Raw genomic sequence first — 16,412 nt, 5'->3', positions numbered from 1 at the left:
TTATCTTTAACCGAAAATACTACATACTATAATAAACTCATCATAGTTTCCAGGATCAAATCATGACCAATAGACAAATGTTTCGTCTTCTAAAAACTCAGCACTGACGCTCGAATGAAACTTGAATGTACAATTTTATTGATGAAATAAATGGTATAAATAAATTTGTAATAACATTATATTTAAATAGTTACCCTGGATTTTGTGCATACAACAACGATTATACAAATGTGATCAAGCTTTTATTAATTAATTCGCTTAAAGACCACCTAATGAAGCGAATTATATTAATCTACTTAGTCAGGGGAACAAATAGGTAAATGAAATTAAATTTTCGTTTCATTGAAAAGGTACAACATTTCAATTTTCTTTAAGTTGTACGACTACGTGTGGAAATACTTGAAACTACAATTCGTGTTTATTTATTTAATTAAAATATATCTTTACAAAGTTGCAATGCAATAAATCATTACAAGTACACCAAATGTATGATCTTCAAAAACGTGGTGAAAGTTTTATTGTTTGGCCTTAATCTAGATTTCGTGTACCCGGATAATAGTCTACGAGGAGGATTAAAATTTATTAAACGTTTTCAAAAATACATATTTTCACAATTCAACCTATGACACTTTGACGAATGAATTATTAACATACCATTTCGTGTAGATGAGTGGCTATGTAGAGATTAATAAGATTTAGAACAGATGTAGGGGGTTCGAATTACGAACATGTCCAAAAGATATTTTAAAATTTGCTATGTTAAATAAATGAATACGAGAATTGTTATCTTTCAACAGGACTAAACCTCAAAAGTGAAGGAAAAAAAACCAAACATGTCTGCCAAATATCAAAATAGGAAGACACAAGTCCTGAATGATGTTTATCGGAAAGAGGGAGTTAAATTAATGGAAGAAAATGATTTTGAAGGTGCAGTCAGCAAATTTAATGAGGTAAGCTTAATATTCATATGTAAAGTATTTAAAACGAAATATGTTATATTTATCTGCTAAAGCCACTTGAATAAGCAACTCAAGAGAATACATGATAAGGAAAAAAGAAAACAGCCTTTATTTGCACTAGAGATCGTTTTATTCTGATTTAAATATGATAATATAAAAAAGAAAGTGTGATATGATTGCCATTGAGAGTCCAAAAATGACGTAAATGTAAGCATCCATAAGTCAATAAGAAATAACGTATACTACAAAAGGGTCTCACATGAGAAATTGAAGAAAAATCCTTTCTTATATACATGCACCATAAGCGCATAAACTCTGTATAACTCTGTATCCTCTCCCTCTTTCCTATTTTTTCTCTATTACAAGTGCGTATTATAATTCCCTACAGTTTGATGGAAAAAAAATTGCCGCTATGTATACCACGGCCTTCTCTTTCTCTCTCTTCTTGGGTTGCTATATTTGTTCTCAACGAAAACTTAAAAAGCACAAAGCAACAGATAACACTTACGACGAATATAAATGTATGAAATTCGTCCAAGGATATCATATAAAAAGATATGTAAAATAATATACTCCAAGCTAGACGAAACATGATACTATGAATAAAAAGAGGTGTAAAGTAAACGCCAATGAGACAAAAAAAAACAACCGGGGAATACAGCTCATAGAAACCAAGTATTACAAAATAGCTACAACAGTTTACCGATGTTCAAATCTCGTAAATCCATTTTTAATATACAGTTTTGGTGTTTATTAGAATTTTACTAAGCTACATATTTTAAACTAATTGCCATTTTTTTTTATAAAAAGTACGATAACAGTTCAAGGTCATATCATTTTATCACTTCTAACAGTAATATTTAAGCGTATACTGATATTATCGGTGTTTTGCATTTGCGTCAATCTGGACAGTATTTGCGACATTTTATTTGTAATAATTCGCGCCTACTTTTTTGGTTCATTTGCGCCCCCAAAAAAATCATTTGCGCCAATTTATAGGAAAACAGAAGACACAAGACATGCAAGTTGTATATATCGTATTGATATAACAATCATAACTAGAATCATATTCAAAACAGTGTGGCTGTGGCCATTGATTGACGACCTAAATCATCCCATTGACTGGGACACATTAGTTGAAGGTTTGTCTGTAACGATCACTGCTCACTATGTACTTGTTAAAGACACTGAAACTGTGGGGTCACCAAAGGTTCTCGAACCTATATAAAGTAATTCGAAAAATTGATCAGGAATAACACGATGTTTTGATTTATTTCAATAATATAATTCAAAACCTAAAGGTTATTCCTGATTAATTTTTCGATTTTTTTAATTATTAAAGGCGTTAAGAACCTTTGGTGACCCCACAGTTTAAATTCTATAATAAGTAAGTAGTGAGCAGTGATCGTTACAGACAAACGTTCACTTAATCTGTCCCAGTCAATGGGATAATTTAGGTCTTCAATCAATGGCCACAGCCACACTGTTTTGAATATGATTCTATTTTGTCTGCCATTTGATGCCTGTTCACCCCGGTGAGGTGGAAGTTAGACTTCATGTGTGTACATCCTTCCCACTCTTGGGTAACATTGTGGTATCTTTACACCATTTACCTACTACGTTTGGTTAACCTAAGAAACGGTAATTATCGTAAACGTATCTTGCCTGTTTGAATAAAATTGTCAAATTGACAACTTTGTTATGACGCAAATAAAAAAAAAAATGATATTTTCGAATTGGCGCAAATGTCATTTGGCGTTATTATAGCGTATTTATTTATAATCGTGTCGTCAGTAAGTTTGAAACTAAGGGGATCCGGATAGGAGATTTCAACAAAATAACTACTTACGGTGTCTGTGGGTGTTTAAATTACAATTTGATCAGATAAACAAATGATACATTTATAGATTTTAATATATGAGGTCTTGATTGGTTTTGTCAATAACATTTATTATTTTTATTGTTTTAAAAAAAAAAAACCAATTGGATAAGATAACAACAAAACTAAATCACGTTGAAAACGTTTGTAATTTCAATACAGGAATTTAAATAGATAGTTAGATAAAATGAAATTTTATACTTCGATGTCAGACTAAACTGAACTCAGACGACTGTTCAAATAAAATAAAAAGATATCGACAATTTTTCAGGAAGATTGAAAATATTTATACTCATTCATGACAATTTTTTATATATATATATAATCAATGAGGGTGTAGAGGGACAAAGTGGGGCTATGGTTAAAAAGGGGACCAACAACTGGGATCTGGGGAAAACGAAGGAAAAGAAATGAGAAGTGGGAAAAATTACAAAAAAAGCGGGATTTGGGAATTGAGCAGCCCGTGTCTTCCCCTCATTCATACATTTATACTTAAGTTTTCTTTAAGTGTCACTTTGTGAACGGAAACACTTGTTAATAATTTGTATTTTTTTCTTTCATCGATTTGACGTAAACATTTTAATCCTAACCTGCTATATGTAATGATTTGATTTGGTACCCATTGAAACCATTTCAACTAGATTTTATACAACGGAGAAGAAAATAAATATATACATTTTTCGATATCAAGACGTAATTCTGATTGCAGATAAAAATATTGAAAAAAATAAATGATTCGCCATCTACGCACCTTTTGGTACCTTAACCGAATTTTTTATTTCCAGGCACTTCACTTATATCCAAGAGACTTGAAATCCCTGATTAACCGGTCAAAGAGCTATATGCATTTAAGAAATATACGGAAAGCCATTGATGATGTTGAAACATCTCTACATCTAAACAACCTTTACAAAGAGGTAAACTTGTATTACTGATAAACATGTAAATCAATAAGAGTAAAAGGTCATCAATAAGAGTAAACGATTTCTGGTATGATTTACCGTAACATCAGAATGCATTGAGTGTGTAGGTAAAGGTGATATCTTTGGTTAGCTTGCTTGCTAGCTGAACCGTGAAGTCATTATTAGGTTATGTAAACTACCCACTTTTAAGAGTAGACTTGTCCGACAGATAACCAATATATAGTATACCTAGCCTAATAAGGACTTTACTTCACTAAAATAGTATATACTTCCTTAAAGAAAGGCACAAGAACGTTATTTATTTATATTATTAATCGAATATTTTTAAGGATTTGTGATTCGTTAAAACTTGATCACAATTACATTTGTATTTATTCAGATTGCACGCCAATACTGTTGTGTTTAGCTTTTCGTAGGTCAAAAACAACATATTGCACAGGGCATGTTATTAAAAATACATTCTAGAAATCCCCAATTTTACATTGTTCGTGCAATAGTTGTTGATTAATAATATAACAATTGTAGCCTTTGGTAGAGGTCAATACGACGTTATATCGACCTAGAGAAGCATATCGACCTCGAACTTCGTCCCCAGTCCATATGCTTCTCTTAGGTCGGTATAACCTCGTATCGACCTCATACAATAGCTATAATTGTATAATATACACCGTACCCTATTTTTAACGTCATAGAATAAATTGAAAGGATAAACGAAATACTAGTATATATAATATTACCTTCAAATGAAAAACGATTGATTGGGTTACAGGAGTTTTTTTTATGTATATCTTATTTTTCTAATCTTAATGCTGATTAAAAAAATGGAAATTGTTTAATACCTATTCACAAAATTCATCATGCTACTAGGAAAGTACATTATTTGCAGGAGAGGAAATATGTTTACAATATCCCTTTGTATTTAAATCGATTAAAAATCTACATCTGATCACCTATACAAATGTTTTCTAAAGATTAATATTAAAGAAATGTAAATGATATATTTAACTCCGTCTATGATATTGAATTTTTCTGTAAAAGGTGCCTATAATTATTATTTTTTTTAAATTTTATTTGTATAGTATGTTTTCATACTTAATCGCCCATGACTTTAAGAAATGCTGCATTATATTTATACCAATGAGCCAAGTAATCATTTGTGACAAGTACATTACGTACATGTATGTGTTGTAGTACCTTTATTTTAAATTATAACCTGATGAGATACAAACAAGATTATTGAAAATGGAATAAAAATACACTAATTATGTACACAATATACATGATGAGATTTTACTGGAATATATGTGTTTTATCGCGAAAAGTTTAACGATCGACAGATCATTTACTTATAATAAGACTACGATGAACTTCACATATGTAAGTATTATCTTCTGATTTTTTTCCCCAGAAATGTAAAGTTAAACCGTTCTCTACATTTCTCTTATGACTCGAAGTGCTTTTCATTTATTTGTTCAGTAAATAAGTCATTGTAGAGATGACCAGTAGGCTTTTTAGTATACCGCTATTTTTAAATAACCGTCAAATAAACAAACTGTAAATATAAACTTGATTATAAAAATGGTCATTGTTGATCTCCTGTTTTTTTTGGTGAGTTTAGTCTTTCGCGTTTCTTATTTTCTACGTAGTATTTTGTGGCTGTTGTTTGTCCTTTCCTGGTTTTGTTTGACTCTTTTTCAAGTTTACATATGTTTAAAGTATTTCTATAATACGGAATGGGTTACGTATTCTGCTTCATATGTAGCACCTCTTTTGCAACAGAAAATCTTGAAATATTCAAAGAAGAAAAATCATCGGAAACCATCAAAGAATAAAAACTGAACATATAAACATATCCAATACAAAAGTTAAAAACCAAAATCAGATTAAATTAACCAAAACGCAGTGTAAATACTGTGTGCTATTTGACTAAATATACTCAGGATTGTAGGATTCGTGGTCCTCATCCTGGTATACCCATGATATTTGCTATTTGAGGCTAAACACCATTTCAGACACCGACCAAGCATGACTCCAAATATTCAGTTTTTTGTTAGCGATTTTAGTTTCGGACCTGATTTGTTATACAGTTATTTTTCGAGGCTGGCCAAGAAAGGTGAATGTTGTCATACACAAAATGGAGAATATTAAGGTAGCTTTGTATTGTAGGCATTTTCTTCTGTATCATGTCAGCTTCGATATTTCGGATTTTTTTCAGATATGTTGTTTTACATGTTCAGCAATGATTTATATTTCATCTTTATAAGTATTTTTCGTAATCAAATACATTTATACAACTGATATTTGAAATTTGACAATGCAAATATACAGAGTTATCACACACACACAGAGTTTAATGAATTGGTCAACAAGCCTCTCAACAAAATATCTTTATATTAAATTCTTTTAAAAGTATATTTAATCAGTCGTTACACAAATCAAAGGATATGATGTATCAATTTAAAAGCCACGTTTGATAAATTATCAACAGGTTTTGTTTGACATTAGCCTTCACTAGCATTTCATCAATTTGTCGTTGAACTTCTACATTTAACATACATTACACTAGCTGGGATTATTATGTAAACTGGTACATTTCTACTGAACAGGTATGAAGCTTTTGTATATTTCAAAAAAACTCTTCATGGAAGCTGTAATTTGTTTCATTTACATCTTTATTCTAAATGAGAATTTAGAATAACGTTATTGAACAAAAGCCATTATATTTTAGAAACTTTAAGTTCATCGTCTTTGAAATTTCTAACATACATTAAGACTGATTTAAAATAATATGTAATTTTGTACTGAATACTAATGTACGATGATACAGAACATCGTGTAATGCTATAACTAGTTATATATCAAAGTCTGGAAGGGCCATTTTGATCTCAATACAACATGATATGTTAGAACATTTTTAAGAATGCAACAACCCTATACATGCTATATGTAAGTTCAGGTTGATTGGGTGCCTAGCCTTTTCTGGGTATTTTTTTGGTCTTAAAGTATAGATTCTGGGCACTGACGTTGGTTATCATATTAATAACGTAATATCATATTCTTTTATTGTCTTTATGATTATTTATTTTACTGTTTAGTCATTTTTAGGTGATGTCCATTTGACGTGACTCTGTACTTATACATACCGTCTTGTGTTATAGTGCTACGACTATTTTATGGTATTCTTGTCTTTCATTTTTGCTAATGTACTTTGTCTATATGCCTTTTTATGGTTCTTCTTTGAATATTTGTTTTTGTAGTGATTAAGATTATAACAAAATGTTCCCTATTTTTTACATTTTTACCAATTAAGTCTGTTTGTTTTGTTCTCATATCGTTGTCAATACAATGAAATGTTATGGGACTGTCATGCAAGTGAAAAGTTTGGCTGGCTGTAGAACAAGGTTAAGTCCACATTATTCTACATAAAAAACTTCTGTACCAAAGTCAGGAATATGGCAGTTGTTATCTATTCGTTTGGCCCGAGAACACAGTTATTTCGTAGTGCATTTCTTTTAGACCATAAATTCAAATTAAAAAAATCGCACCTGCTCTTTCTCAAAAAGAGTTTTACAGTGTAGTGTACTACCAGTGAGACAAATAATATCAAAATTATAGAAACTTCTACTAGCTCTAACTCAAAATATTGACAATTCTGTGTTAAGGGGGTGTACAATTCAGTTTGACAGCTTCAGACGTGGTAAAATTTGACCTTTTTAACTGGACCAAATCACTGCTTAACATAAAGATTCAGCACCCAATGTTTTTTAACATGTATTACATCCCCCTTCTTAATATTTCATGCATTTAATATCAAGAAATAAAATTTGACTGTAAATTGAGAAAGTGTATCAAATAAAACATGCAAATTATACACTGTTTACACTAGGGACTATATTCGTTGTCTAGACAACGAAAACCAATGGACGATAACTGTGTCCTTGGACCGTTTGATGTGTTTGAGCTTTTGAATTTGACATTTGATTAGGGACTTTTCGTTTTGAATTTTCCTCGGAGTGCAGTATTTTTGTGATTCTACTTTTTTCTGAGCGTGGTTTAAAAATAATCCACCAATTATCATTCACTATATAACAGGAACATTTAGAACTTGAAATTACAGGATCAGACTACTTATATAAAAAAAGAGTGCTGTTGAGTATATTTCAATGAAGGGCAGATAATTATATCGAATTTGATAGGACAATATGTGTTTTTCATTAAAAAAAAATCAAAACCGGTGACTCGCATGTTTATCTTACATTTTGTCGAAGTATTAGTTAAAAGCATTTATAACATTGAATATTGGCCAACTCTATCGAATAATGTTTCCGCAATAAGGAACAAAATAAAAATTCTCTATAAATACCGATTTAAAAAAAACAAAGATTACGTTTATTTCAACCACAGAAAAGTAAAATATATATTTCGTAATTCCGCTTAATCACAAATGATTTTTTTAAAAAAGGATTGTCTTTTGATCAGTTGTCAAAAAGGTCTAACATGCAAATGTAGAAGCTGTGAAAACGCTTACATGAATAATCTTTATCGGGAACAAATAGAACAAAGAGTTTTGAACTATACGACAAACATGCACAGGCGAGATGTTTCGGCGATTTTTTCATTATAGCAAAAATAAACCTTATAAAAAAATCCCACAGAAAAGTATTTATGAAATAGATGTTAGAAAAAGTTAAAGTCTATACATTTACACTGTAAATTAAAACAGTAACAATCAAAACACTTAGCAAAAATGAAATCGCATTTGTATTGAATGTGTTTGAATACTGACACAATTATTTAGACATTATTTACTTATTTAAAGTCCAGTGAAATGTCTACCGAATTTTATTTAGTTTATCTTTAGTGTATATTTAACATTGAATCAACGTGAAATGATATGTTTATCCTATACATACTAACAGTATAGAAATATAAAACTCTTTATTTTCGTCTATCAATGGGTCTCTTTAATACCAGTTGAATTGGTATGCTTGGTGGTTATATATAACTCGTAATTGTAGGTTACTTTTATTCTGTGAATTTTTAATACAAATATTTTAATCAAAAGGGTAGATTGGTAAGACGATCGTGTGTCACGAAAACAAAGTAGACAACTTCAAATTCAAAGTCTCTCACGTTGATAAATTGATGGTTTTTCTTTTTTTTGTTTTTTGTTTTTTGTTTTGTTTAATTGTTTTAAAAAATACAGGAGCCAATGAGAAGAAATTTCCTGTTGAAAATGCTAATTTTCATTTCTGATTTACTTTAACTTTTACTTTAATACTGTTTAACGTTAAGTTTCTTTAATTGGAAGTTTTGTGTATTGTTTTGACTAGAAAATCAGGATAAAAGATGAAATAATTCGCCAGTAGGTTATCGATGTTTCAATCTGGAGAATCGATTTGAAAGCGAAAAATCAAGGTCACTTTGATGTATACCATGGACACAATATTTGCCGTTATGAATTGGCATTCCCAGAAATTATTTCAAATTAGAGGATGGATGCATCTCCTTATCTGATCTGATTCCTTACCCAGAATTGGCTTACTTTTTGTCCTTTTAGGTTGAGAACTTTTAAATAAGCTTTTGGAGTATCAAGTACTTTGGTCTTGAGCATCACTGAAGAGACATTGATTGTTCAAAAGCGCAACTGGTGCAGAAAATTGGTATCATTTATCTTATTGCATTTATGTCTTAGTAATCAATCGTTTATCCTGAATGTCTGAGCCGAAGACAGCAATACGCGCGTTGTACTTTTATTCGAAGATTATAAGTGCATATAGGGTTGTTGTGCAATGGATTGATGCATGAAGTACCTCTTTTCTATTTTTATGATTTATATACAAATTCGAAGATATGATTATTTATACACCACTTGAAAGATTTTTCGCATGTGCACCCAGATTGATCTGGTTATTTAACTAAAGTGCGGTAGGTGTTCTTGTAGACAGGTTGCGTAGAAAATTATTGATAGCCGATTAGCATGATATATGTAAAAACGAAAATTTACGATTCCCTGCGTCAACTGCATCTGTAATTTTGTTTATAAATTCCTTTTTTCAAGAATCTTATTTCGAAATGAAACTCTAAAGGTGTTATAATTATCGTTTTCTGATTTCTAGTTTTCTTTCTTTTTCTTATACAATGTAAGTTAATGGTATTAACACAGGCAATTCATTTTATTCGAATATGAACTCGAGGTGACAGTTTACGCAAAAAATGTACCCAGTGTTACTTAAAATCTTTAAAAAAAATGGCTGCCATAATTTGCTTCTCAATAAATCACACATAAATGTTTTATGTTATTCATTTCGATTTCTATCATTGAGAGAGTTAATTTATATGAAACAGAGTTTCTCTAAATTCAAAAGCTTTATTGTATTCAGATTGCAACATGGGTCTTTATTTCCATTCACTGATTTTAAATGCAATACAAAATTGTAACATCAATTTAAAATATCATGGGCTCATTTGAATTCTATGGCATGAAAAGGATTCAAGCTGATTAAAATATTATCAACAAAAGTTTGAATCTTGCTTAATACTACATGTAGCAACAAAAAACTGAATCAATAATCGTATTCAATATTTTCCTATAGATAAATAACAACTAATACAGTTCGATCATAAATGTATATATATATAAGACATAAGTCCGATAGTTTAAGGCCTGTTTATAAAATCTAAAATGGGATTAGGAGATTTAAATATTTACTGTTTAATATTTGACAGCTATACTTTCGGAAAGATTTATTTAAATTGAGGTGTTCATGTAGATTAAAGATTAATTTACAGCGAAACTACAGTGGAAATTAAAAGACATTATTAATCAGAAATTTATTGGCATATAATTTGATAAGGTGAGTGTCCGATTTGGATATTTTTTATGATTTTACAAATTATATATATTACCATTGAACATATTCTAATTTCAGCTGTTAATATCGTAGAACTTAATGACTTATCTCTCTGTGATATTAACTTGCTTTTAGTACCTACAGAGTCGTTTACTATATTGTTATCTTGCGTAGTCATTAAGTTGTTGTCTGTGACAATCCCGTGTCTATTGAATTGAGTGCCTTTTCAGGAGTGACGTATTTTAATTGATAATTGCGGATTATTTATGTATTGTATCAGTGTTCCTTTTTAAATAGTACCTTTTGCCTCATGCTCAACGAAGTTTCATGGGTAAATGTAAAATCGCATAAAACAAATCTCAACATCCGTGTTTTATTTTCTGCTTCAGAAAGTAGTTCACCCTGTCGTTTTAACCTTTTTTTCTAACTATTCGGTTTTATTATGTTAGATTTGTTTTAAGTTATTTTATATGTGTTAAACTTTGGTTTTTTACTCGCACATATGGTAAACTTTGTGCCAAACTTAGTGAGAATGTAATAAATAAACTCATCATAGATACCAGGATCAAAATTTTATTTACGCCAAACGCGCGTTTCGTCTAAAAAAAAAAGACTCATCAGTGACGCTCGTATCAAAAATGTTTAAAACGCCAAATAGAGTACAAAGTTGCAGACCAAAAATTCCTTAACGTTTTGCCGAATACAGCTAAGGTTATCTATTTCTGAGAAAATGATACCTTTTGAAAATGATTATCTTATGTGTTTTCAAAAACCGAAGGAAAAAAACGATTATCATTCAAACACTTTTTTCTTTATTTGCATCTCAAACCTTTATTTTGTTGTCTTGAAGATCTATTTGATTTTATCTAAATCACTTGGCATAGATAACCTGATTAAAACTTCGCATTCATTTTTCATGCTTATTTTACTTTTTGTTTAAACATGGTAGAAATTTTTTAAGAAGGCTTTTATAGGATCCTGTCCATGACATGTTGATTTAAAACTGTTTTATATACTTCTTTGATTGGACTTTTAGTTTATTTGGATATCGTAAGCTCATAATCAGTAGTAAAAAAAACTGTTCTCATACATAGTCAAATGTATTTTATGTGAATATTTACCATAAACCCATTCATTGTCATGAACATGAAAATACGTTAATTTGAAAATAGACATTGTTTAAACTGCCTTTTTGAAACTTTTGTTTAAAAATCGAAATGGCTATAATAACAAGCTATGTAAATTAAATATTCAAATTAGAATTATTGACTGGTTGTTCTACAATTTCAAATAATGACGTAAAGGAATATTTGAAAAGTTCCCTATATTATCATGTTCATAATAAGTCAACATATGTGATAATTCCATTTACTACACACAATTATTCCTTTAACACATATAACCGGATGTTCTAGGTTTAAAAAGTTCGGTACATAGCTTATGTTTGCCTATTTTTGCTAATGGTCTTATATTAATATATGGATTTCTTTTTAGTCACCACAACATCAATAGTTGTACTATCGTCTTACATTGTTATAAGTATCTCAGTTTAATCCCCGTCTTTATCACTAATTGAAATGCAGGTAGGCAACGTAAGATTTTCTCCAGATAAATGCCACTAGGTTTCATAAATATTATTTACAACACCTGTTTTAACAAAATAAAAACAGCACTTTGATGCATAATGACAGCTGACAAAGTTTTATTCCATTCTGTCCGTATACCTCTCATAAATTAAAATAGAACTGAAAAATATTCAAAATCAACTTATGTTTCGTTTCTGTTTGAGTTAAATAACAACATAGCTGGATTTGTTTGTTCTAACAAAATGCTCGTTTATAAATGTGAAAACAAACGTTCAATGGTGTTTAAATACTGTTTTTCTTTATATCTTGGTCAGGAAACATAAGGTATGAAATAATATAAAACATATTTTGTAATTAATCCCATGTAATTATTTTTTTCTACGCAAAATGAGTCAATTTATAACAATGCCCTACGGCACTTATTATTTGTTTATTGTTCTTATACAGACAGGGCAACGGAACACATGGAGTTACACCTTATTTTGTGAAACACAACATCATACATATTTGGTATTTTCGGCGATTTTGAAGTTAATTGATATATTGTGACCTCACAGACACTAAAAAGAAACAACATAAAATGCATACATTAAACCAAATAACATGTACATTAGGTGACTGTCCGCATTTTTTTTTTTGAACGTTTATTATCATAATCATACCACATCTTCTTTTTTAAATTTGGTCATCTTTAACCCGTTTACATGTTTAAAATTTGCACAAAAAGATAGATTTAATACTGATGTATTTTAAAAACATGGCATAATGCCAATGTTAATGAACAGCTGATGTACTTCAAATTTCATATATTTTTGCATCAATAAAATGTTCATAATAGGATCTTGAACAACAATGTACCAATATCTTTGACGACAGTTAATTTTGGACACAAAGTTAATGGCCTGAATATAAAAAGTACACAAGTGCACTTGAACAAAGAAATGTAGTGCAACTTATTATGGTTGATGGGTAGATAGGTGTTTCCGGGATTTGAAAAGCCGTCTGTAGGGTAAATGCAAATAACTATGGTGAGAGTCAATTTTTCAATTGTAACTTTTTCATTTTAAATATATTTAACAGCTTGCGGTAACATATCAATCCTCTATGTGTATATAGATGTTAAAATGTACCACCGCTAGTCAATATACTGTGGATGTAATTAAACTACATGGTAAACATTGATTCAATATCATGTATTCATTTCTACAAAAATAATATTGTAGCCTTTTAAATGTTGTCTCTATATGAATACATCAAATCCATTTTAGAAGCAATAGAAAGGTTTTATATAGATAATATTGTGTGATCTTGATAGCCTGTTATTGCCTTTATCTGTATTCAGTGGAAGATATTTCGAAATGTGAGAGCTATCAAATCCAATAGCCAAGAGCAAATTTGACAAACTTAGTTTTGTTTAATTTACAAGTGAAAAACACTCTTACGTACACAATTATAAGCCAGGTGTCTTTGATGAGCATCTTTCTTCTGTACAATTGTACAAGAGCTTTTGGTGATCGTTCAAGCAAAGTATGTGGTATATTATTTATCTTTAATATTTAAAAAAAAAATCTGTATGCTGAAAAGTGTGATGGGGTATAAGCAAAGACGTAGTTTTGGCCGATTCAATATTAACTTTGAGATAGGGGGTAGGCAATGTGCTTCATTGTCCCATGTTATCAATTAAACGCCGCAATCAATCTGCTCGACACAAAAATATCAGAACTATACGAGTTTATCACTTAAATTAGTGATTTGGTATGCGAAGTATTAAGGTCGATCCAAAGTAGTAAATTAAGTCTATGCTTGACTTTCCCATTTCCGTAATTAATCTTATTGAGTCAAACACGATAGTGAATCTTTTTGCGATTGATATTTAATAAACTGAAACCATTAACATCTATACAACTCCTCTAACAAAAACTTGAAGAAAGGTGGGTTTTGGTTATTGTGGTTTTTAGGGCGATGTTTAAAATTCTGCGCGTTTACTCGATAGTAATTTAGTGAAATATGAAACCTTAGATATAACGATGGGAAAGTTTGAGTCAAATGGGAGAGAGAAAGGACCATTTTTGAATAAAGAGAATAAGTCAAAGAAACACATAATGCATCACAACCAAAAGAAAAGATATGATGAACAGACAACAACTTACAAGGCACATCACATGTGACTAAAGAAAGAACAATACGAACTAAAACAAAAACGAGACACTTTAAACATGTGTCATTAAGATATGGAACACATGAAATGGTTTGTTAATACTTTTGTAGAACTATTTTACAGCTTGAAAGTAGTTCAGATCAGTGGTTGTCGTTTGTTGCTGTATGTCATATTTATTTTTCGTTCGTTGTTTTGTACATAAATCAGGCAATTCGTTTTCTCGTTTGAATTGTTTAAATTCGCGTTTTGGTGACTTTGATAGTTGACTATGCAGTATAAGTTGTGTTCATTGTTGAAGACCGTACAGTGCTCAAAAGTTAAAAAAAAATGTAACCCTGTCATTTAATGTCTTTTAAAAATTTATCTAATTTGCAATTATGATACCTTTGATAACTGTTGATACCACTAGGTCGATGCCACTGCTGATGGACGATTCGTCCCCGAGGGTATCACCAGCCCAGTAGACATCACTTCAGTGTTGACATGAATATCAATTATGTTGTCATTTTTTATAAATTTTCTGTTCTTCAAAACTTTGAATTTTCCCAAAAAACTAAGGATTTTCTCATCCCAGGAATAGATAACTTTAGTCGTATTTGGACAAATTTTTGGAATTTTGGATCCTCAATGCTCTTCAATTTTTTACTTATTTGGCTTTATAACTATTTTGTTATGGGCATCACTGATGATTCTTATGTAGATGAAACGCGCGCCTGGCGTACTAAATGATAATCCTGGTACCTTTGATATTTGTATATCATTTCATATTTTATTTTTAATTTTAGACATAAAAACACATTATACTATATGAACAGTTGAAGGGTATACGGTGATCAACAGTTGATAACAACTTCTGTGTCATTTGTTGCCTGGTTGGCAATCACACCAATTGTTTTTATTTTGATAGATAGAAGTATGACATTATATTAAGCTTAACTTTATAACATAGGTTATCGGGAACCTGTTCTACACTTTTTGTAAAGACATAAATTTTGTACATTTTTCATTATGACATCATTATGCCTATCATTTCGACGTACATACCTCGCATCTATGACTTACTTCAACTACGCAGGATATTTTTCGAGCATACTTTATATCATGTTTCTTTTAATTTAAATTGAAAAATGAATTTTTCAATTGAAATCGGTGTTAAATTAACTTCGACTTAAATCCCGTTGGCGAATTACGCATATATGTTCGAGTACCGTTCATGAAATTGAAATGGAGCAATTTGTTATTTCTATTGACATTAGTTTTCGAATTACACATACCCAATATATTTGAAATAGAAATGATTACCTTCACATATTTAAAGTTTCATTTGTAAAAAAAAATATTTTGTCATAAAATTGTAAAATTGCCAAATTTAATAGTACTGTCAAGAAATAAAAATGCTTATTTAATTTTACTATCGTGAAATGATAATGTCCACTGCATTTTTATGTACAAATAGTATGATGGACAAATGTTCACAGCATTATTGTTAAGAAATTATATTATTGAATTGAATATATATGAACATACCAATAATATCATTAAGATACTGTCAATACCGATGAGACACAGACATCCACTGCAAAGAATTGTCAATACCCATACTGTACTTTAAACAAGAGATAACGCACATAGTTATACATACTGTCAATGAATGATAACGTCAATTTAATAAACAACTGACAAACGTATCAAATATAAATACATCCTTGACTCTCAAATATTAAGCTTTGAGGGTTCCTGGTTAAGGTAAAACAGGAAGGCATATCGTACATGCTGCCTTTATAAAGTTTATTACTAAGTTTTATTCTCAAATAACTTTTTTTTAAATCTAATCCACGTCAAACTTTTTATTTACAATTTGTTATTCATGCGTTTTTTTTTGTGAGTAAGTACAATTTAACTAGTTAAACGGTAAATTTAATAAGCAGCTTTCAATTAGTAAAATAAAAAGCGACCTGTAACTGAATTTTTACATGCTTAGATAATATGACGGTCGTAGATATGGGGCAGGAACTGCTTACCGTTACCAGACACATAAGTCACCACCAATGTT

At 30.2% G+C, this 16,412-nt stretch overlaps 1 protein-coding gene across 4 annotated transcripts in view; it reads left to right on the top strand.

Moving 5' to 3' along the window:
* The first annotated feature begins 738 nt into the window (after positions 1–738).
* The window catches only part of LOC139511834 (outer dynein arm-docking complex subunit 4-like), a 28,661-nt gene continuing 12,987 nt past the window's right edge, over positions 739–16,412 (top strand). The window contains exons 1-2 of one of the 4 annotated variants that reach the window (XM_071298945.1): positions 739–950; positions 3,624–3,755. In XM_071298945.1, coding sequence (XP_071155046.1) covers positions 834–950; positions 3,624–3,755 — 249 coding nt within the window. In that variant the 5' untranslated portion in view covers positions 739–833. Of the gene's footprint in view, positions 951–3,623; positions 3,756–6,255; positions 6,368–10,484; positions 10,619–16,412 lie in introns of those variants that run through there. The other 3 variants (XM_071298946.1, XM_071298947.1, XM_071298948.1) reach the window with 3 other exon arrangements.

Source organism: Mytilus edulis, chromosome 2 (assembly GCF_963676685.1).
Source record: "Mytilus edulis chromosome 2, xbMytEdul2.2, whole genome shotgun sequence".
In the NCBI taxonomy this organism is placed as follows: Eukaryota; Metazoa; Mollusca; class Bivalvia; order Mytilida; family Mytilidae; genus Mytilus; species Mytilus edulis.
The sequence above is the reverse complement of the archived record's forward strand: the minus strand, read 5'-3'. Positions and strand labels throughout refer to the sequence as shown.